At 46.3% G+C, this 20760-nt stretch overlaps 2 protein-coding genes and 1 long non-coding RNA gene across 7 annotated transcripts in view; 2 read left to right on the forward strand and 1 right to left on the reverse strand.

Annotated features, from left to right (window-relative positions):
* The first annotated feature begins 3716 nt into the window (after positions 1-3716).
* On the forward strand, positions 3717-10046 carry GJD3 (gap junction protein delta 3). Of its 2 annotated transcripts, none has more exons than XM_080977766.1 (2): positions 3717-3851; positions 8598-10046. In XM_080977766.1, the coding sequence occupies exon 2, from the start codon at positions 8603-8605 to the stop codon at positions 9518-9520; it is 918 nt and encodes a 305-aa protein (XP_080833892.1). In that variant the 5' UTR covers positions 3717-3851; positions 8598-8602; the 3' UTR covers positions 9521-10046. The 2 variants fall into 2 exon arrangements, with proteins under 2 accessions (XP_080833892.1, XP_080833893.1); XM_080977767.1 differs by having other exon boundaries at positions 3719-3851; positions 8601-10046.
* Positions 10047-15935: 5889 nt separating this feature from the next.
* On the forward strand, positions 15936-19625 carry LOC308461436. The gene is made up of 2 exons (XR_013978885.1): positions 15936-18355; positions 18386-19625. It is a non-coding gene; the product is annotated as an uncharacterized lncRNA (long non-coding RNA).
* Positions 19626-20760, reverse strand: part of RARA (retinoic acid receptor alpha) — a 187675-nt gene continuing 186540 nt past the window's right edge. For all 4 annotated transcript variants that reach the window (XM_080978317.1, XM_080978316.1, XM_080978315.1 and 1 more), the window contains one exon: positions 19626-20729. In XM_080978317.1, the coding sequence (XP_080834443.1) occupies positions 20515-20729 (215 nt within the window). In that variant the 3' untranslated portion in view covers positions 19626-20514. The remainder of the gene's footprint in view (positions 20730-20760) is intronic.

Consider the following 20760-nt stretch of genomic DNA (forward strand, 5'->3'; position numbering starts at 1 on the left):
GTGTAGTGCCTCGTTTTTTGTTTTTTTCATGTAACATTTTTACAAATCCGTTTCATTTGTTGAGGCATTAGGGGGAGAAGGAAAAAAAAGAAAAGGGGGGTGGAGAGAGGGAAGATGGATGGGGGTGGGGTCGGGTGGCGGTGTTTCTATTATGTTTAATGTATGTAGAGTTTGGTGTCAGCGTTGCTTGTGTTGTTCACTTGTGTTCCTTTGGTGGTGAGAGAGGTTGGGGTTGGCCTAGGGTGTGATTGTTTGCTTGTGATTGGCTGTGGTGATCTTTGTTTTCGTGTGTGAGTGAGGTGGGTGGGTGTTTTGGATCAGGTTAGCCATATTGATTTGTATGCTGTTGGTGGATTATTGTCATTCCCAGTTGGCTAAGTACTGCAAACCCCCTGTTTTTCAAAAGCCAAACCATGGACCCCCTACTTTTGAAACCTTTGGTATCTGGTAGTTTTTATTATGTGAATGGTGCCACCAATTGACAGTGCTTTTTTATAGAAAGAAGGTGTCAGTACTCACCATGAAGGTGTTGCAGTAAGTGCCACACTTTTTAACATTTTGGGGAGGGGGGAAGAACTGTGTACCCCAAGGAAAAAAAGCACTGCCCATTGGGATCCACTGGTCTATTCTATTGTGTTTACTCTTGTGTAAAGGAGTGGTTCTCTATCCTTGTATATGAGAAGTCTGCTGCTGAATAAATTCCAGGCTTTTTTCCACTTATTAGTGTTTCAATCCTTAACAAAGAACCCCTTTGCCTTTGTTTGGCAAAGCACTTGGCTCCAGTTCTCGAGGGTGGAAAAGGGAATGTGTCGAGGAAGGAATACCGTACTTGTATGTTGTTTTTTCTGGTTCCATGCAACACGGTTTGAGAGTCATGCTAGTTCTGGAATATCAGATTTTGACAATAAAATCCTGCGAGTAGGAGGGTGAACTGGCAAAATGAAAGATATACAGTAATGAAAGTGGACTCTAGGCGTGGAAGTGAATATACCTCTCCAAGTCTGTATGGAAACATCTTTGGAAGATCAGCCATACTCTTTCTTCATGCATGGAAATTAAGAGAAAATGTGTCAAAATGGTTTATCAGGTGCTGTGTTAGTCCACTACTGATAAGTGTAACATAAATAAAAGTGTTTTGTTGAAACTGCTGGAAATGTCAGGCCATAAAATGTGGTGTTTTTTTTACTGTCTGTGGTAGAGTTGCTCGTGAGCCAACAAATACTGGAAAAAGATATAAAATGGAAACGTTACTGTACAATTCGACTCTAGAGATTATAGTTCTCTAACTTTTAATAGGCATGCCAGATATTAGTGACAAATGCAAAAATCACAGGGTGTCTCAAGGAAAAGCAATGTATTTAGAAATAATTGGACACTTTTATTTTTGTAATACCAACAAACAAGTTGAATAGCATGTGAACAAACTTGCTTTTATTTGATCTACTGTGATGGGCGGTTAAAATTAAACCAAACAATAGTTCTCCAAATTTTCCCTCTCTGTGTGGCTGGCTGAAACAGTAAAATGTATTTGAAGTGCACATTTCCTTACTCTTATCTGCAGTGATTTTATTATTAAGTATGGCATCTTCCTAGAATAGAAAGAGAAAGAGGAGTGCTTTGAATAAGGTCTTCATTGGTGGGAAAGATCACAGTGCAAAGGAAATGGTGTGGGATACACAAAACCTGCCGCTCCAGAACTATTATCTGTAGGTGAATTCCATGCTCCACTGTCAAGCGATAGCCTTGCCATTCGCATCTACTTTAAGCAGTTGCTTCCCAAATGTCTGATAGACACACTTCACATGTTTCACTTTCAAAAAATTAATCCTTTGAGGGGAACGTTAGATGTTGACTTACACTGAGTCAGGCCATTTGTTCCTCTTGTCTACACCTGTCTATCCATGACACTCCAGAACTTCACAACAATCTCGCCCAGTCCTTTCTGGAGGTTCTGGCAACTGAAGCTGGGATCTTGTAGATGCAAAAACAAATGCTCTGCCACTGAGCTGCAAGTCTTTCATACCTCTCATGAAAGAGGGTTACCTGTTTGCAGGACAGTCTTTCTGCCCCTCTCCTGCCCATGTATAAATTGCACATGTAAGCGTGTCTCCTGAATAGAAGCAAGCTAGCTCAGAGCAGGGACACAGTAGGCAACTCTTGATGGTACAAAGCTCTACAGTCTGCGCTTGGACTGATTGATTGTACCCAACGCTACAAATCAGCACAGTTACTACCAGTGCTTTTTTTTCCCTACTCAAGGGTACGCAGTACCGGCATCTTTTTTTTTCCTAGAAGAAAAGTACAGTGGTACCTCGGGTTAAGAACTTAATTCGGTCTAGAGGTCTGTTCTTAACCTAAAATCGTTCTTAACCTGAGGTACCACTTTAGCTAATGGGGCCTCCCGCTGCTGCCGTGTGATTTCTGTTCTCATCCTGAGGTAAAGTTCTTAATCCGAGGTACTATTTCTGGGTTAGCAGAGTCTGTAACCTGAGGTACCACTGTATGGGTTACTACCCACCTTCTGTGGAAGCAAGTTGGAGGGAACAAGGGCAGAGCAAGGAAGTATGCAGAGACACAGCAAGGAGCCTCCCTTCACATGCAAATATACATTGTTTCACAGCACATAGTCCAAGAATAATGGTCCTGGAATATGTCTCCATTGGGAATAGGGGAAGGAAAAGCTCTTGCTCTTCTCTTGTGTGGGTGCCTTTGGGGAAAGAGGCAGGGCCTGCACTTTTACTGTAGATATACTTCGATTTCTCTTCGGCTTACATGGATATTTCACCATTTTAAAGTGTATGGCTGCAGAGTGTTGATGCTTTCTGACAAGGCCAGTTGGTGTGGCCCCCTTGCCCTCCGCCCAGCGCCAAACATCAAAATGACATTCCAGGGCCCCGTATCAGTTAGACCAAAGTGTTTATTGGAAAGCAGTCAAGTGTCGAAAGAGCTGTCAGATTTTCCACTGGGGTGGGGATGGAGATGGGGGACTCTGCACAGACTCAGCCAACACTTTATACTCTCGTGTGCTGTGCTATTTAAAGGCTGTTACTACCAAAAAAAAAAAAAAAAAAAAAAAAGCCTAGTGGATGAGTCTGTCTGAGCTCTGAAAGCAACGTACAGAACTGGAAGTTGAGAACGTGCTCCGTGTTTTGTTGTTGTTAATTTTATATACTGCCCTATACCCGCAGGTCTCATGATGGTTCGCAGCATAAAATCACAATACTGTATAGAAACACAAACTGGGTTGCCTGAGCTACTCTGGGCGGCTTCCAACAATTTATAAAACTACAGCAAAGCATCAAACATTAAAGGCTTCCCTATACAGGGCTGCCTTCAGATGTATTCTAAAACTCAGGTCGTCGTTTATTTCTTTGACTTCTGACAGGAGGGTGTTCCACAGGGCGGGTGCCACTGCCAAGAAGGTCCTCTGCCTGGTTCCCCATAGCTCTGACAGGGAGCATTTTAGCTGTTCAGTTGAACTGTAAACTGGGATTATTATATTGATAAATTTGAAACCTTTTGTGGGTGTGTCACATGACTGCAGGCCTCCCCCTTGTCCCTTACGCCTGAACCACTGCCTTTGCCCCAGTTTCTCCTCAGAGAACCAGTTGGGTTGGACATGCCTCTCCCCCCCCCCCCGAGCCCTGGGGGGGGGGGTCCTGGCACAGAAGTAGGCAGGGCAGGCCTGTCGCTTTAAAAGCTTCCCAGCTGAGCTACAGGGGGAAGCCCTGCCTCTCCCTCCCTCTGTCCCTGTGCCCCTCTCCTAGGCAGAGCTGAAGCCAGCCCAGTCCAGGGAGGAGAGCAGAGCGAGGGGATGCCAGCTAAGCTGCCTTAGAAGAGCAGGAGGAGAGGTAGGCACCATTACAGGTGGCAGGAGGAGATGTCTCTGGGCCTTGCAGGAGGAGTGGGGACCCAAATATGAGGGAGACGGCTGGCAGGAGGGACAACCTGTTGAAAATGCACCTACCTAAAAGTCAGGGGTGGATTTGCATGGTGTTTATTTATTTTTTATTTTAATAGTCTTTATTGAAAAATAAAAAGTACAGAATTACAGGTGCACAGAGTAAGATAAGACACAAAGAAGGAGGAGAAGATGTATGTTAAATTATGCCTTGCTTGGAAGAAGAGAGGGGAGCTGCGATGGAGAGTCTGTAGGCAGTGCACTGCCTTGGGGCAAGGAGCATCTCTCCACCTGGACTGTGACCCTCCATGAGCACAGGTGTTGAGGGCCGCCCTGTTACTAGGCCTGTGGCCCCTTCTGAATCTTTCTCCCTGACGGAGATTATCGGAGGCACAGATAAGGATAGCAAAGGAGACCTGGGGGGAAGGGCCATAGCTCAGGGACGGAACACCTGCCTTGCAGGTAGAAGGTCCCAAGAAGTCCAATTCCTGCATTTCCAGGAAGGGCTGCGAGAGAGTCCTGCCTGGAACCTTGGAGAGCAGCTGCTGGTCAGTGTGGGCAGAACTGAATCAGGTGGACTCGGCTGTAAGGCAGCTAGCTAGCTTCCAGTCCCATTCTGCTGCCCACACAATGGATTTCAGGCAATTGTTTATTCCATGGCCTCGGGGGAGCTTCCCTTGCCCTGTTCTGCAGCCTCTGGCATTGGCGGGGTAGACAAATAAGGGACCAGGGAACTATCCAGAGGAAGGGAACATCTGGGGCTGGGGCTGGAGAGACTGGAACCCTGTGGGGATGTTAGCCTCTAGGAGACTGAGCGCTGCAAGGGGAAGGGGGCTGGCTAAATAGGAAAATATGTGCTGTGCAAATGAGTAAGAATCAATGTGTATAATGATCACCACCTTCATATAAGTTTACGCACTTCATTAAATGAGGTTTCTGATGGAAACCCCTAATAAACAAAAACAAAACCCCGTAGCTTTTCTGTTGTTTTTTGCTGTATAATTTTTTATTACATTTTCCAACATTTTCACAATCTCATGGAATTATTACATTGTTTCATAAGTTGACTTCCCAACTCCACGGCGTTTTTACTCAGATCTTTTCTACTGCATTATATCTCTACCTATCACAAAAAAAGTTTCTGTTATTTTATAATTTTTTCTAACGCTGCTTTTATCTTGAACCCTGCCCGCGATTTCATTTGACTAAAGTATTTTTTTCAAATAGTCCATAAGAGGCCTCCATTCTTTGCCTTTCTGTTTTTTTATTTTAATATAAAAAAACAGTAAATATTTAATTATTCCAGAATTTCTAATAAGAGTGTTTTTGTTTAAGAAGATAAGGCAGCTTGTGATTTTACATGAATGTGTAATGAATGCTTGGATCTAAATGTAGCTTAGCTGTATCATGATATATCCACTAGGCCTGCCAGCCAACGTAAAATTTTAAAGCTGCCATCCTATACACAGTCAGCTGACAGTGAGTCCTGCAGAACTAAGGGAGACTTGCTTCTGCATAAGCAGTCAACTGCTAGCTGACTAATCATTTGCCTTACAGGGCAAACTGACACTTGTCTCCTTAGTGAAATAATAGTGTGGATTTGATGAAATGTACTTCCATGTACAGGTGTGATTGCAGTCTTAATGAATCGGTAGTTAAAGTCAGAATAAACTGCCCTTTTCTAGCCCTACAGAAGGGCATCCTTCATAGTATGCAATAATATGCAATTTAATGAACAAAAGAAGGAATGGTGTGTGCCTTTAATACAGCATACCTTCATCCGTTTAAGAATCTTGGATGTGGAACATCTCCTATTAGAGCAGCCATAGGCAAACTCGGCCCTCCAGATGTTTGGGGACCACAACTCCCATCATCCCTAGCTAACAGGACCAGTGGTCAGGGATGGTGGTAATTGTAGTCTCAAAACATCTGGAGGGCCGAGTTTGCCTATGCCTGTATTAGAGTAACAAAGAGCAACAGGCCTTTAAAGTTTTAGTAGGGTGAGATGCTTAAGATCAAGGTTTAAAAAATATATATGTGTGCACTGATTTTGGCTGACTGCCATCCTCTTTTTGCGGTCAGTGATTTTGATTGCAAGAAGGGAAACTCTAGTTGGTACCTGCCTGCCTGCCTGATTTTACTATCCCACCTCCATGGTTCTTCCCCTTCCCGGTTTATGACCTAGTTTATCTTTGCAACAAGGATCCCAATGATAGCTCAGTCGCTAGAGCAGGTGTCAGCAACCTTTTTCAGCCGTGGGCTGGTCCATCGTCCCTCAGACCATGTGGTGGGCCAGACTATATTTTGAAAATAAAAATTAAAAAATGCATGAATTCCTATGCCCCACAAATAACCCAGAGATGCATTTTAAATAAAAGGACACATTCTACTCATGTAAAAACAGCTGACTCCCAGACCATCCACGGGGCGGATTGAGAAGGCAATTGGACCGCATCCGGCCCCTGGGCCTTAGGTTGCCTAACCCTGTGCTAGAGCATCTTAATCTCAGGGTTGTGGGTTCAAGACCCAGCTTGGGCAAAAAATTCTTGCATTGGAGGGGTTGTATGAGATGACACCCCCCCCCCCATGATCCCTTGCAACTCTAGAGTTCTATAGGCTAGACTCAGACATATTTACTTGGTCCAAGGTACCTCAGTGAGTTTCGTGGCTAAATAGGGATTTGAATATAGGTATTGGAGCCATCTTTATGAAGTATTGGGTTGTTTGTTGTTGTAGTAGTGGGGGAGAATGATGTAAAATTGGCACTGGGAAGGGGAACAGTTTGTGCAGCCTGCGCCACTAAGTATTAGTGTCAGTGGTGGGTTTTAATCTGCAATTCAACACATGGAGCTTTCTTGATCGTTGCATCTCAGTGCTGGGGAAGAGCATAGATCTGTTGAGTTTCTGCGTGTCAAATAGCTATTAAAAAACCAGCAGTGCAACCAGAAAGTGGCAACTTTCTCTTCCCCTACACACACACACACACACACACACACACACACACGCTCGCTCGCTCGCTTGCTTGCTCACATACACACTTCCCCCATCCATGCAACTATGGCATTTCCCCTATTTCCAAAACAGATTAATTAATAAAATAGATGCTGTACTGTACTTAGTCCTGTATCAGCAGTTCCCAAACGGTGTGCCAAGATCACTGTTGCATCTCTGGTGTTTTGTTTGTTAGGTGGCAGTGGATAATTTCCCTGCTTCCCTACAACAGATCATGTGCTATGCAGAGACATAGCAGAGTCACCCGCTTTCAGAGGAGGCTGCCTGTTTTATCTCTGAATGAGTTACTGTTCCCTGTATGGCTCATTCCAAACAGGTGGCATACTCATGCAGAAACACAATCTTCCAAGAGCGGTGCAATTTTTACATGGTTCTAAAAGCAAGTCATCCCAGGTGCAAGAGTTTAGTTCTGAAGTTAAGGGTCCTTAAGTTATTAGGCATTTGACAAATATTGCAAGATAGTGTATTCATTTTCTTTAAGGGCTGTGTCTTTCTGCCCAATCCCCAGCGGAAAGGACCTTCCCTGGCTGGTATACCAATCTGTCGCCCTAGAAGTCTGCACACTCCAGCTGGCCTGGACCAGTTTGAGCTGTCTGGTTTTATCTTCTCCCCTCTCCAGATAACTTGGCAACAGACATAAAACATCCACCAGCAACCCCCCAAGCTCTCTCGGTGTTGCCAAGGTCATACCCCTTTCACAGAATTAAAATAGCCCTGCTTTGATACATGGGGGCAGGGGGACCTCTCCAGTATAGATGCTCTGCACTTGCTGATTGGGGCTCAGTGCGCCATAGGAAGAAAAGTCACCATGGGGACAGCCTTGTGCTGAGTCAAACCACTGCTCCATCCACCATGGTAATTGTTGGACTCAAACTCCCATCGGTCCCAGAGATCATGGCCAGCAGTCAGGGGTGATGGAGGTTGTAGTCCGCCAACACCCAGAGGACCACAGCTTTGGTCTGCACAGACTGGCAGCAGCTCTCCAGGATTTCAGACAGTGGTCCAGTCTGGATATGTTCGGGATTGTGCACGGGGCTTTCTGCATGCCAAGCAGGTGCTCTGGATAGCTCAGTCAGTTGCAGTGTGGTACTGATAACACCAAGGTTGCAGGTTTGATCCCCTATCTGAAACCCTAGAGACCTGTTTGCAGTCAGCGTCAACTTTACTGAGCCAGATGGACCGATGATTTGGAGTTTTTTTAAAGAGAGGTTGGGTGGCTATCTCTCAGGGATTCTTTAGTTGTTATTTCTGCATTGCAGAGGGTTTTACTAGATGATCAAAGCTTCCAATCATTGGCCTGTCTAGCTTGGTACTGTTTTGTTGACTGCAAACAGGTTTCAGACAGAGGAGACAGCCTTATATTATACAGAGATGTTGGGGGATGAACCTGAAACCTTTTGCATTCAAAGCAGATGTTCTACCACTGAGCTATGGACCAACCTTCCTGGTTCTTCCCCAACTTTGTTCTTTCCCTACCTTGTTCCAGCAGCTGCCCTTTGTCAGCCAGGCTTCCCAATCGTCCCCCGCTTAGCCGCTGGCCTTTAAAAGTGAACGCTTTCGTCACCTCCCCAAACTCATGGAGTAGCTGCATGTGTCAACCCTTAGCAAGATCACCAGTCCCGGGAAGGATCTCCAGTGAAGCTGACCTCTCGATTTATTTCCCTTCCTCCCCTCCCTGCTGCAGCAGCCATGGGTGAGTGGGGGTTCTTGAGCTCCCTTCTGGACGCGGTGCAGGAGCACTCTCCCATGGTGGGCCGCTTCTGGCTGGTGGTGATGCTCATCTTCCGCATCCTGATCCTGGCCACGGTGGGCAGCGACGTCTTCGACGACGAGCAGGAGGAGTTTGAGTGCAACACGCGGCAGGTTGGCTGCAAGCAGATCTGCTACGACTTGGCCTTCCCCATCTCCCACTACCGCTTCTGGGTCTTCCACATTGTGGTGCTCTCTGCCCCGGCAGTCCTCTTTGTCATCTACTCCATGCACCAGACCACGAAGATCAACCAGAAGGAGATGGAGACGGGAGAGGAGGAAGCCAGCCGGGCGGGGGGAAAGGCCCCTGCAAAATTTGGGCCTCAGCCCAGCCAGCGCAGCCAAAACATCAAGACCTTCTACATTGTCAACGTGGTGGTGAGGATCTTGGCCGAAATGGGCTTCCTGGTCGGACAGTGGATGTTGTACGGCTTCCAAGTGGGGTATCAGTACATCTGCAAGCATCACCTGTGCCCTCACCTCATCGACTGCTTTGTCTCTCGGCCAACCGAGAAGACCATCTTCATCCAGTTCTACTTCATGGTGGGGCTGGTTTCGGCCTTGCTCAGCCTGGTGGAGCTGGCCCACCTCTTGTTCAAGAACCGCTGCAGGAGGCGCCGCACTATTGCCCCGCCCACCACTGCCTCTTACGAACAGCAGGACAACTGGTCCAATCAGAAGCAAGAGAAGAAATCGCAGCACTTCCTGGCCCCGGCAGAGGGAGGCGCCAATGGGATGCCTTCTCATGGCGGGATTCCCAATCACTATGAGCCCAAGGCTCACTTCCACCATAAGAGTTCCACGAAGAGCAGCCGGTCCTCTCGCTCTTCTTCTGCCAGAGCTGACTTGACCGTGTGATGCCAGGGAGCTCCCTCTTTCCTCTGCCTCGCTGGTTGTTCCCTGGATGAGCTGGACTCCTCCGGCTGGAATAATTGCACCCGTGAACTGTGTTTGCAGCCTGGCCCAAATTAATACCACAGACCTGATATCGGATCATCTGTTCTAGCTTGTAAAGGAGACCTGCTGCAATCCTTGGGGATTCGTGCTTTGCTTTCATGTATGTTTCGGGGAATTGGGGTGGGCTGGGCTGGCATCTTTCATTTATAGTGTTTTCCAAAGGATGCATAGGCTTGAAACCCCTAAGAAATGAGTCAGGAAGCTACACGCATCAGAAGGAGTGGAAGTGGGGAGACAATGACTTTTCCAACAATGCACAAAACTCTTGTCCAGATGAGCAACTCCTGCTTGAATGGGCTAAAGATTTGGCAGCAAACCTGGCTATACAGAAGTATGATGTCAGATGCAATTGGGGATGCTGTTGGGCTTGGACCGATCGTTGGCGGCGGGGAGATTGCAATAAAAGGGGATTCCTTTTTCTTGTTAAGATGGTGTACCATTGAGCCACTGTGTGTTCTGAAAGAGAGAAAAGAACTCGAATTTAGTTAGTTGAAAACAATTAGATGAATGCCAGGTACATTGATTTGCCTGGGATGCAGCTCTTGAGGCCAGGAGGATCTGTAAATCTCTTTGTAGGAAGAATTGATCCGTTCAGGAGACTGTCCCCAGGGCATTCTGTTGAAGCAAGAGGTGGGATAGCTGGCATTTTTACGGTCGCTCACACAGGGTAGGGATGCTATGCCTTCCAGGAAAGAGGCAGTCGTCAGGTGGTGGGTCCTTTGTTGTGCCAGAGCGAAAGGTGGGACAGTCATGTGACTAAGAACCATACCTGCGTAGGTTGTGCCTCCGTCTTCCAGGAGCTTGCCAGTGTCTTTAGCATTAAATAACTTTCCATCCCATTTGGCCAGGCAGAATGAGCTATCCCAACAGAACCAGACATCAGAAAGATAGAAAAGTGTGGTCTAAAGTTGGGGGTGGAGAACCTCAGGCCCTCCAAGTCTCTCTGCCTGGCCCTTGAGTTTCTTCCCAGGCCACACCTGCTCCCCAGGCCACATCCCTCATTGGCCCTGATTCATACCCTCCTTGGGTGTGGTTTTTTGCCTGGCTGGAATGTGCCCTTGATCTCTGTTAATGCCTCTTGCTTGCCTGGGCAGAGGATAGAGAGGCATGGTGTACAGAAGCTATTACCTTTACCTTTACCTTTACCTTTACCTTTACCTTTACCTTTACCTAGCAGGCTTTCACATAAAGCATAGCTGTCAACGTTTCCCTTTTTTAAGGGAAATTCCCTTATTCCAAATAGGATTCCTCGCAAGAAAAGGGAAAAGTTGACAGCTATGACATAAACGGTTAACATTACCAGAAGTAAGTATGGCTCCCATCAGACAGGGAGATGTCCCTGGAGCCAAAACCCTTGGGTGTGTTGTATCAAAACCCTCTCCCTGCCCGGAAAGATTTTTATCCAGACTATTTTTAACATTTCCCATGGCAAATGTTCCTCCTCCTCCTCGTCCTCTCTTGGGACCATATTTCCCTGTCCAATTGTTTTTGAAATAGAGAGAGAATTCCCCCCTTATAACAGTAACTCCACCACTGGAGATTCAATATACCGTATTTTTTGCACCATAACACTCACTTTTTTCCTCCTAGAAAGTAAGGGGAAATGTCTGTGCGTGTTATGGAGCGAACGCCTGTGGGTGGGTGGGGGGGATCTGCTGCAGTCGTGAGCAGAGGATCCATGGTTCCCCTTCCTTCCCTCCTCCGTGGTTACAATGCATGGATCCTCAGGATTTTTGCATTGGGCTACTCCAAACTCACTGTCAGATCACATGTCTGTGGCCACAGCATGAACCACAAAAATCATATATCCACTATTTTGTTTAGAATATTTTTTTTCTTGTTTTCCTCCTCTAAAAACTATGTGCGTGTTATGGTGTGGTGCGTGTTATAGAGCGAAAAATACGGTAGTTTCCTCTGTTTGAGACCCAAGCCTCAGCCTGTGCAGTCTCCAGGATCTCGGGATCTCTGAGCACCCCAGGAACCCTCCCTGAAGCCTTTAAACTCTCAGGTGTATGAAGGCATCAAGCTTTTCTTAGAGCTTAGTTTGCTGCTGTCCTTTGGGCGAGGAATCCGCTGCCTCTTTTTTTTAATAAAAAAACCCCCACGAAATGATGTGGATGAGTGAAGGAAGAGGGGGAAATTTCAATTCAGTTCGTATTTAGAGCTGAATCTTGTGAACAGAAACATTTCTGTGGATTTTGCCGTGCAGTTCTCTAGCCACGTAAGGTGTGCAAAACTGCATATACTAGGGTAAAGTGTGCTTAAAAATGCATATAACTGTGAAAACAACACACACAACAACACTGTATTAGTGGGGATTACTTTGCAATAATGTGTATATTGTGCACATTAGGAGAAGTTTGAATCTTCATGAGGAATTTAAACATGCAAACCTATGTGGAAATGTAGAGAAGTGGACACAAAATTGGGAAAATAAAGAATTGAAGAGAAACCAGAATGATAAAGATTCACTAGTTCCTAGATGAGGATTGTGAAGAGGGGCTTAACCTTATCAAGATGCTTCTTGGAAATGCATTAATAAAACAGATATCCCTCCCTCCCAAACAAGCCCAGGGCGGCAAACACTTACATGACCAAAACTGCAGTTAAAAATAAAACAAAAAAGGATTTAAAACATTTTAAAACTGAAAAAAAAACACACAGCTGAAAACGTTAAAATGCTCAAAGCAAAAGACCAGATGTAATCAAATGGCGTGTCTGGATGGGCTTAACTGAAACAGAAATGTTTTCATCAGGTGTCGAAGAGGAGGCAGCGACGGCACCTGAGGAGAAAGCCCTATGGGGAGCCATGCTGAACGTGCTCAGAGGCTGCAGTGTCTTACGGCCTGCTCTTGGGATGTATGAGCCCTTGCAAATATTAAGCCCCGGCTGACTGATGAGGGGAAAGAGCTGTCTGTTGCAGGATAGCTCGGTAAAAGTAAAGGACCCCTGGACGGTTAAGTCCACTCAAAGGTGATTATGGGGTGCAGCACTCATCTCGCTTTCAGGTCAAGGGAGCTGGTGTTTGTCCACAGACAGCTTTCAGGGTCGTGTGGCCAGCATGGCTAAACCGCTTCTGGCGCAATGGAACACCATGACGGAAACCAGAGCGCACAGAAACACCGTTTACCTTCCCGCCACAGCAGTACCTATTTATCTACTTGCACTGGCGTGTTTTTGAACAGCTAGGTTGGCAGTGGCTGGGACAGAGCAGCGGGAGCTCACCATTGTCTTGGGGATTTGAACCGCGAACCTTCCAATCGGCAAGCGCAAGAGGCTCAGTGGTTTAGACCACAGCACCACCCGCGTCCCTTTATAGTTGCAGGATGACGTCATATGGCACCTATCACTGTTAAGTGGATTGTTTCTACCCATTAACGGGATGCGTTGCAAATGGTTGCAAAGTTGACATAGTCTCTTGGATATAAACCTTGGATCTTGTAGCTTGTTTCACTGTTTCAACAGGCAAAAGGATGAGTTGGAGAGATTGCAGACCAAGAGGTTGGGTGGCTCTCAAGCGGCAAAGGGAGCAGCTTAGTTTCTCTAGTAAGAAATAATTCCTCTTCTTTCTCTCTCTCCTTACACTTTGGGCTCTGCTCAGATGGGATCTGCCCAGGGGCTTGCAGTGGCGTCCACTCTAGTGTGGTGGGGGAGAGGCTGGTGGCCCGGGGCCAAGAATACTTGTTATCACCTGCTTCCTGCTGCGGATGGGATGGGACCCTGGCCGCAGAGGTGGCTGGAAAAAAGAGGAGAGAAAGAAAAACAAAAACAGGGAGGGATGTGGAGCCTCTTCCCATTCTCCTTCCACCTCTCCCGATTAACCCCTTCTTTCTTGCCCTCGAGGCTTTGTGAAGACACAGGGGTCTATTGGCAAATTCAGAGGCTCAGGGTAGCTTCGTGAAAGTCACAGCCACGGCCCCTCACTGCCACGTCCCTTCTCAAATTATACAATCCTATAAGATAATATGGTAATCTTATAATACAGTAATAATAATCAGGGGTGTATTGCAGCTATCTGTATCCGTGTGCCTTTCAGCTAGATCTATTTTCCATGCACATAGACGGGCAAATGATCTGGACTGCATCTTTCGTGCTTCATAGAATCGTGGAATTGTAGAGTTGGAAGGGACCCGAGGGTCATCTAGTCCAACTCCCTGCAATGCAAGACTCTCAACTAAAGCATCCATGATAGATGACCATTTGGTCTCTGCTTAAAAATCTCCAAGGAAGGAGAGTCCACCTCCTCCCAAAACAGTTCTTTCCACTGTCAAGCAACTCTTACAATCAGACAGTTTCTCCTGATGTTTAGTCGCAATCTTGAGTTGTGTCTACCATGAAGTTCCATTGTACTTAACAGAACTTGCCCCTGTTTTTTTTTTTGGTGTGTTTTTTTAAAACAGAAACACTGTGTGTTTTCAGTTTTGCTAAATGCCTCGCTTTAGAGGCCGCAGTGGCTAAAAAGCTTCCCTTTTGCACTGATTGGGCAGTTCTAGGATGTGGAAGATAAGGACCTTTCTGTGGAAGGAGCAAGGCATCTTTGACCTACCCACAACCCCAGACCACTAAACCACTGACTATACCTTCAAGGCACATTTGAAGCACATTCTTTCCCTCACAAATTCTGGGCATTGTAGTTTACCCCCCCCCCACCCCCCCACCCCCGTTACCATTCTCAGAAAACCCCTAACAGGGCCCATAATTCCTTAAGGCTGGAGGGGGGATGCATTTTGAATGTGCTTTAGTGGTATAGCATGCACACACCCCAAGAGAAAATGTGATTTGAAGATGAAATTAGGGGTGATTTTGCAACCCGAGATGTGATAAGTTTCTTTATGGATTTGTGTCAGACCAATCTTCTTTCCTTTTCGGCCTACGTGCTCCCTCAGTGGTCTGTCCTGGGACCTGTCTTTTTACCTCTCAATCCCATTTACTTAAACACATATCCCTGATTGCTCTGAACGTAAGACTATAAGAAGAGCTGTAAGTGTATGTTGAGGTTTCTTAATTGATGCTGCCTTCATCCTTTGATCAGACCATGTCATCCCAGTTCCCTGCCTCGTTGTCCTGTCTTGTTTTTTACTTGCACTACCTTCTGGTATCTGTTTCTCAGTCTATTGCCTACTCCTCATCCTTCTTTCAGCCTCATTGCCTCTGAGCATCTTGTCCCTTCGACCCCAACTGACACTTTCCCCTTCCCTCATAGGAAATGTGGTGATTACGCCTCTTTTTATTACCCTCATTGCAAATGCATGGTTTGCAGCTGGCCCTATACTGACACCTGGTGGCCAGAACTGAAAGTTTCTGCCTCAAAGAAAGCCTTTCCTACTACTTGGTAAGGGGCGATTGCATGCACACAAATGGCAGTGTATCTTAAATGCACTTCACGTGTCTGCTTCAAAAAACAACACACAACTGACTTCCAACGAGTAGTGTGTGAAAGACCAACAAGAAGGAAGCTTAGTGGCGCAAGTAGCATCTCCAAAAACGAATTGTGGTAGCAGAATGTCAAAAGACTCTGCACTTTCAACTGTGGGGAGGGCTGTAGTTTAGTGATAGAGCATCCGCTTTGCAGGCAGAAGATCCTGGGTTCAATCCCCAGGATCTCTAGGTAGGACTGGGAATGCTGCCCCCCCCACCTCCCAAAAATTGGAAAGCTGCTGTCAGTCATGGTGGACAGGGTGGACAATATAAGAGCTTGCTGTGCATTGCTAGACCAGTACAGACTGCCTGAAAATAAAGTGGATTCATAAGTTTATAACACAATCATTTAGTATTCCAGATGTTGTGGCCTGCAACTCCCAGCTAGTGTAGCTGATCCCGAGGAAGCCCTTGATTCAAACCTCATCCCAGTCACCACTTCTGCAGATTGCTTTGCACCTTTCAGGATGTTTATGAAAATCCAGGTCATAAGTTAATGTGTTTGTCCTTTAAAGTGCCCCTGAGCTCTTCTGCTCTTCTGCTGCCTTCTGGCAAGGCTGTGAAGGGCTTCTTGGTCTCTTCTCCTTACTAATGGGATCAATCTGCTCAGCGTCCTTACAGCCAGATCCTATTAGCCGGGGTGAACAGTGTCAGCTCTGGTCCTCTATAACTTCATGAACCACCTCACCTTTTCCAAGGTGAACACAATCCTCATCCTGTCCCCTCTTTCTAGACGACCTCCACCCCACAGGCTTTTCATTCCTCTCCAGTGGTGAAGAACTCTGAAGTGGCAGAGTATCCTACTTTGCAAATCTGTTTGAAGAAGTCCTCTATTTCAAAGGGCAAAGAACTCTTAAGAAGGGAGAGCAGGGGCTGTACCAACTTGTACCTGGGCAGCAGACTGAGCTGGCGAACAGGCCACCTGGTTGCAGTCTTCCTGGTGATGGCAAGAGTTGTATCGGACTGCCTTTCCAAGGGTGAGGAAGCTGTAGCCTTCTGTATGCCGTTGCCGCATGATAACCACCCTCATCCTCGATTGTGGTCTGTGCTGGCCAAGGCTGATGGAAGCTGGAGACCAGCAGCACCTAGCGGGGTGCCCAAACTTTTTTCAGAGAGGGCCAGGTTTGATGAAGTGAACATGTGTGAGGACCGACCAAAGTTGTTGAGCTTTATTTGTTTAGCTTTTTTTACAATTTTACCCCAAAGTTGTTGAGCTTTCTTAGAATTGATGTTTACCTCAAAGTTGTTTAGCTTTTTTTAGGATTTAATCCCCAATTCTTTTAGGATTTTACCCCAGGACATATACTGCCACAGGGGCCGGATTAAATCAACGGGCAGGCCGGATTAGGCCCCCGAAGCAGACTTTGGACATGCCTGATCTAGTGCCACAGCTCTACCACCCCTGACTTATTTACAGTAATTATTACAAAAAAATTACACCTGTACATAACAATACTCACAGATCATTTAATGCAAATTTGTGTCCTCCTTTCTTGGCAATGCATAATCAGCCACGCTCCACCTTTACTCATCCCACTTTTCCTTTTTGCCTCATTCTAACTGGATTCGTCCCATCCAGCCCTTTTGCTTAGGCTCCTCTGCCTCAACCGGCCTCCCTCTTCCTCACCTGTCAAGGCACCTGTTGCTCTTAAAGGTCCACTTCGCCTCGAGCCATCACTGCTCTGCTCTTCCTTCTTAGCTCAATGCTCCACTTGGGGGCAGAATTCGCTTTAGACAAACAGGTGCCATTGCAGAGGAAAGCTTCCATAGGATCCCAGGGTGGCAGTCAGTCAGTTTGTAATGCACAGTGAGGAGTTGTGTCAAGGAGCACTTACTCTCAGCAGGAGCCTAGCCAGGATGCTTTCGGGCCATTACCTATTTTGGGGTGGGATTCAATCACATACCGGCAGATTCAGGTTGTGTTGTGCACCTACTTACGCATGATTTGGTGCTCTCCTGCAGCGAAATCTGCTTCCCTTGAGGAGATGCACTGGAAAGCAACAATTGCTTGATGCATTGGCTAACCTCCCTGCAAAGTGATCTGCATGCTGGTTAACTAGTTAGCTAACCTCCTTGCAAGCTTTGTGCAAACAACTCGGGATGAACGCTCAATTAAAAACTCAGCTGGCAGTGACCCAGTGTCTAGTATTTGGGGCTGGATGTGTGTAAAGCAGAGTGGGACGTCAGCGTTCTCAAGCGGACCTAATGCAATTCCCAGGGGGCTGGGACACAGAACTCAGGTTGTACTGGAGCAAAAATATTTATACCGTATTGGCCCGAATATAAGCCGCACCTTTTAAAATTCAAGGGCGGGGGGAGAGGAAAAAAAAGACAATACCCGAATATAAGCCACTCCCTTAGAATTCCACAGGCACTCACACCTGTCTGTCTGTTTCAGCAGTGATATCGTGTTGTCAGGGTGTTTCTTTCAACAGCACCTTTCCCTCCACAAACACCCTCGGTATTTGTTAGATGGGAGCAGATGTCTAACAACAACCTGGAGGGGTCCAGCTTCCCTAGCACACTTAATTTGTTGTTGTCGTCGTCATCTCTTTATATATTTTCTCCTTTCCTGTCTTGCCAACATCTTTCCTGAATTGAGCTGAACCGCACACAGCATTCCAGATGTGGCCGTACTAGGGCTAGAACAAGGCTTTTGGTGGATGCAAAAATTGTGTTGTGGGCTCACATCAAGTTTAGTCCAGTGTTCGGTTTTTACAGATTCTTCTGAAAGTTCGTAAGCAAGGCCTGAAGCTTTCCATACCCCATACCCCCCCCCCCCGTTAATTGTCCCTGACAGCTGTCATTTAGATATACACTGGTTCAGTGTATGGAGCTTCTACTGAACAACCATAATTAATTTGACAGCCTTAGCTAACCCCCCCTTTTTTATTATAAAAAAGGCCATTTAAGCATTGGCTGAGCATTACTTAATTGACTTTCAGAAAACAGCTATCTGTTTAAATAAATAAGCAAAATAATTCGGTTTCTTTCTCACACACTTACCACTGCCCCCCAACCAAATGCAGAAATTTTGGGAGGATTTAAGCTCACAGGTATCTTTTTTTTTATCTGAAATAACAGCTTTATATACATATCTGAGAGGTGTGCAGTACATGTCCTTTGAACTGAGGAAGGAGCACTGGGGTGTGTGTTTTCTTGGTTCAACCTTCACCCCAATTTTGTTTATGTTTGTAGATTCAAAGACACAAAAATCAATAATAATTTTGTGTGTGGGCCCTTCTCTGATCCCACATCCAAATCCCTCATCCTTACCCCAGTACATGGAACCAGTCACATTTTTCTTTCCTCTTAAGTGTGGTGGCGATTTGTGTTTTGAATCTATAGATAAATTGGGAGTTTTCCTTGCCGTTCGTCTTAAACTTCTTGGCCAGGATCCAAAGCAGCTTGGAACTAGTTCTACAAACCCCAAAGGTCTGAGGGCTGCCATTCTGTACCCGGTGACCTGGGTTCAAGTCCAGCTCAACCCAGTAGGACTTAATTCTAAGCAGCAGGTCATCTGTTCTTTTAGATAGCTGTCCTATACACATCTACTCAGAAATAAGTGTGACTGAGCCCAATGGGGCTCGATTCCAGGTATCTAGAACAACAGCCTTACAGTACAATGCTGTGTCTATCAAAAGTAAATCCCACTGAGTCCAATGGGAGCTAACCCTGGGCATAGCAGGGCAGAATTAGCGCTGCTCTTCTTGAAAAGCAGCCCAACATCTACCCTGCCTTTACGCAGATGTGATGGCAAGTGGTTTGTGATACAGCACAAGGGTAAAGCAGGTTTAAAAGTAGAGGGAAAAGGACTCGCACTTTTCACTGGGATTGTGAAAAGGACCCGCACTTTTCTCTAGAATTGGCTCTTTAAAAGTCCCGACTGGCTTTTATCCCTCCTGCCCTTAAAAAAAGGGGGGCGGCGCAGGCAAAAAAAAAAAGAAAGAACAAAGTGAAAAGAGCCCAAGGAACTGAGAGCTATTTCCCCTCACAAAACGCTTTGTGACCATTCTTATAAAAGGGAGTCTTAATATTTAAGGGGGGGTTATTGTTGGGGTGGTTCTTTTCGGTTAGTGAAAACGTGAAACAGTGCACAATGCTAGGTTTGGGGTTTTTTGACACCCGAGGGCTTTTGCTCAAAAGAACTTCTATCACAGCATTCATAACCCAGTCTTGTTCTCCCTCCAGAAACCTTTTCAGTGCCTTCTTGAAGACACGTTCTGTCCATTGATAGAAGAAGCCCATAGCCAAACAACACAAACCCAGCCAAAGTTAAGTACTTTTTATCTCACACTGATTTTAAACGTGCTCAACTGTGGCTAGATAATACGGGTTAGCGTTTCAAAAGAAAATTGTGACCCAGCCGTAGGAGAATCTGTGTCCCACCACCCTGATTTTCTCCTCGCCACACCCTCCTCCTAGAAATCCTCCAAATTCCAAACTTTTACAAAGTTTTCTTTTAAAATGTATTTTTATATATATATTTATATATTTTTTTATATATAATATTTCTTCTTTCTTAAATGAATGAATCCTTCTCTCCCTCCTCCTTTCTATGTGTAGAAGAAAAACCCTGAAGAACTAATTTTACTTCTCTCTCTCTTTCTTTTTTAATTATTTGCTGGTGTCGGATTTTTTTTTTTTTTTTAGGCATGTGGAGGGTGGGGTGGACAAGGAGTGGGGAAAGGCAGGGTAAAGAGAGAAAGGTTAACTTTGGGTGGTCAAGTCGAGGATGGAAACGGAGCAATAAAATAAAAAAACAGGAAACAGAAACCAAGAAAACATTACACCCTTTCCCCTGAAACATCTGAAATGCAAACTCAACCGGGAAGAAAAGAAAAAACACCACTTCATTTTCACTGCAACAAGAAGCAGGCAACTCCTTAGTGAAGGTGTATAATGTGTGCACGACAAGGGTGAGAGTGTGTGTGTCGAGGGGGGAGGGGATGCGTGCCACATAGGAGGTGAATTTTTCTGTAATCAGTTGGGTTTTCTTTTAATATATATATATATATAGATATATATATGTATGTAAAGTCTCGCTCCTAGATTTTGAGCTTCTGTCCTTCAGATTGGCTCGTTGATCTTTATCCGCAGAGTCCAGAACTTCCTGGATCAGATGATCTGTGCCTCTCCAAGGGGGGGGGGGTGTCCCGCAAATAGGGGGGGTCTTCATTGCAAAAGTGGAACCCTGTTTTGCTGGAACCGTTGAACAAAGGGTAGCGTGCTGGCATGGAACAGTACGTGTAAGCCCACCCCCCTCGGGCCCAACTGCAGCCCACGCAGTGCCGTGGAGGGGGAGGGAGGAGAGACCACTTGCAGCGGCCTGCTGTCCCACGGCTCCCCCCTCCCTTGCCCCAACCCTGCTCCTCAGACGTTTGTCCAGGCAGGCCCCAGGGAGCAAAAAGACCAAAGTGTGCAGCAGGCAGCCGGGAGGGTGGGGGTCAAGCAGCTTGTCCCGGTGGCCGGTTCGGTCACGGCGAATGCGTGGCAGGACTGCTTCTGTTGGAACTGGGGGAGAGGCTGGGGCTGCAGCTTCCCGGAGGGGGGGCGAGGCTTCCTATGCGCGACGGGGCTCCCGCCGAGGCCCCCAAAGTGTCCATGCCTTCCGAGTTCTCCAGCATCTCCTGGATCAGCGGCGGCATCGATCCAGGGATCTCCATCTTCAGCGTGATCACTCTTTCGGCACCTGCAGGGGGGAGCGAGGCAGACAGGCGACT

This window comes from Podarcis pityusensis (assembly GCF_964106645.2).
Source record: "Podarcis pityusensis genome assembly, chromosome: 13".
NCBI lineage: Eukaryota > Metazoa > Chordata > Lepidosauria > Squamata > Lacertidae > Podarcis > Podarcis pityusensis.

Bases quoted from the DNA above. Each gene is read 5' to 3' on its own strand.
- GJD3 (XM_080977766.1), top strand. From the start codon at position 8,603: ATGGGTGAGTGGGGGTTCTTGAGCTCCCTTCTGGACGCGGTGCAGGAG.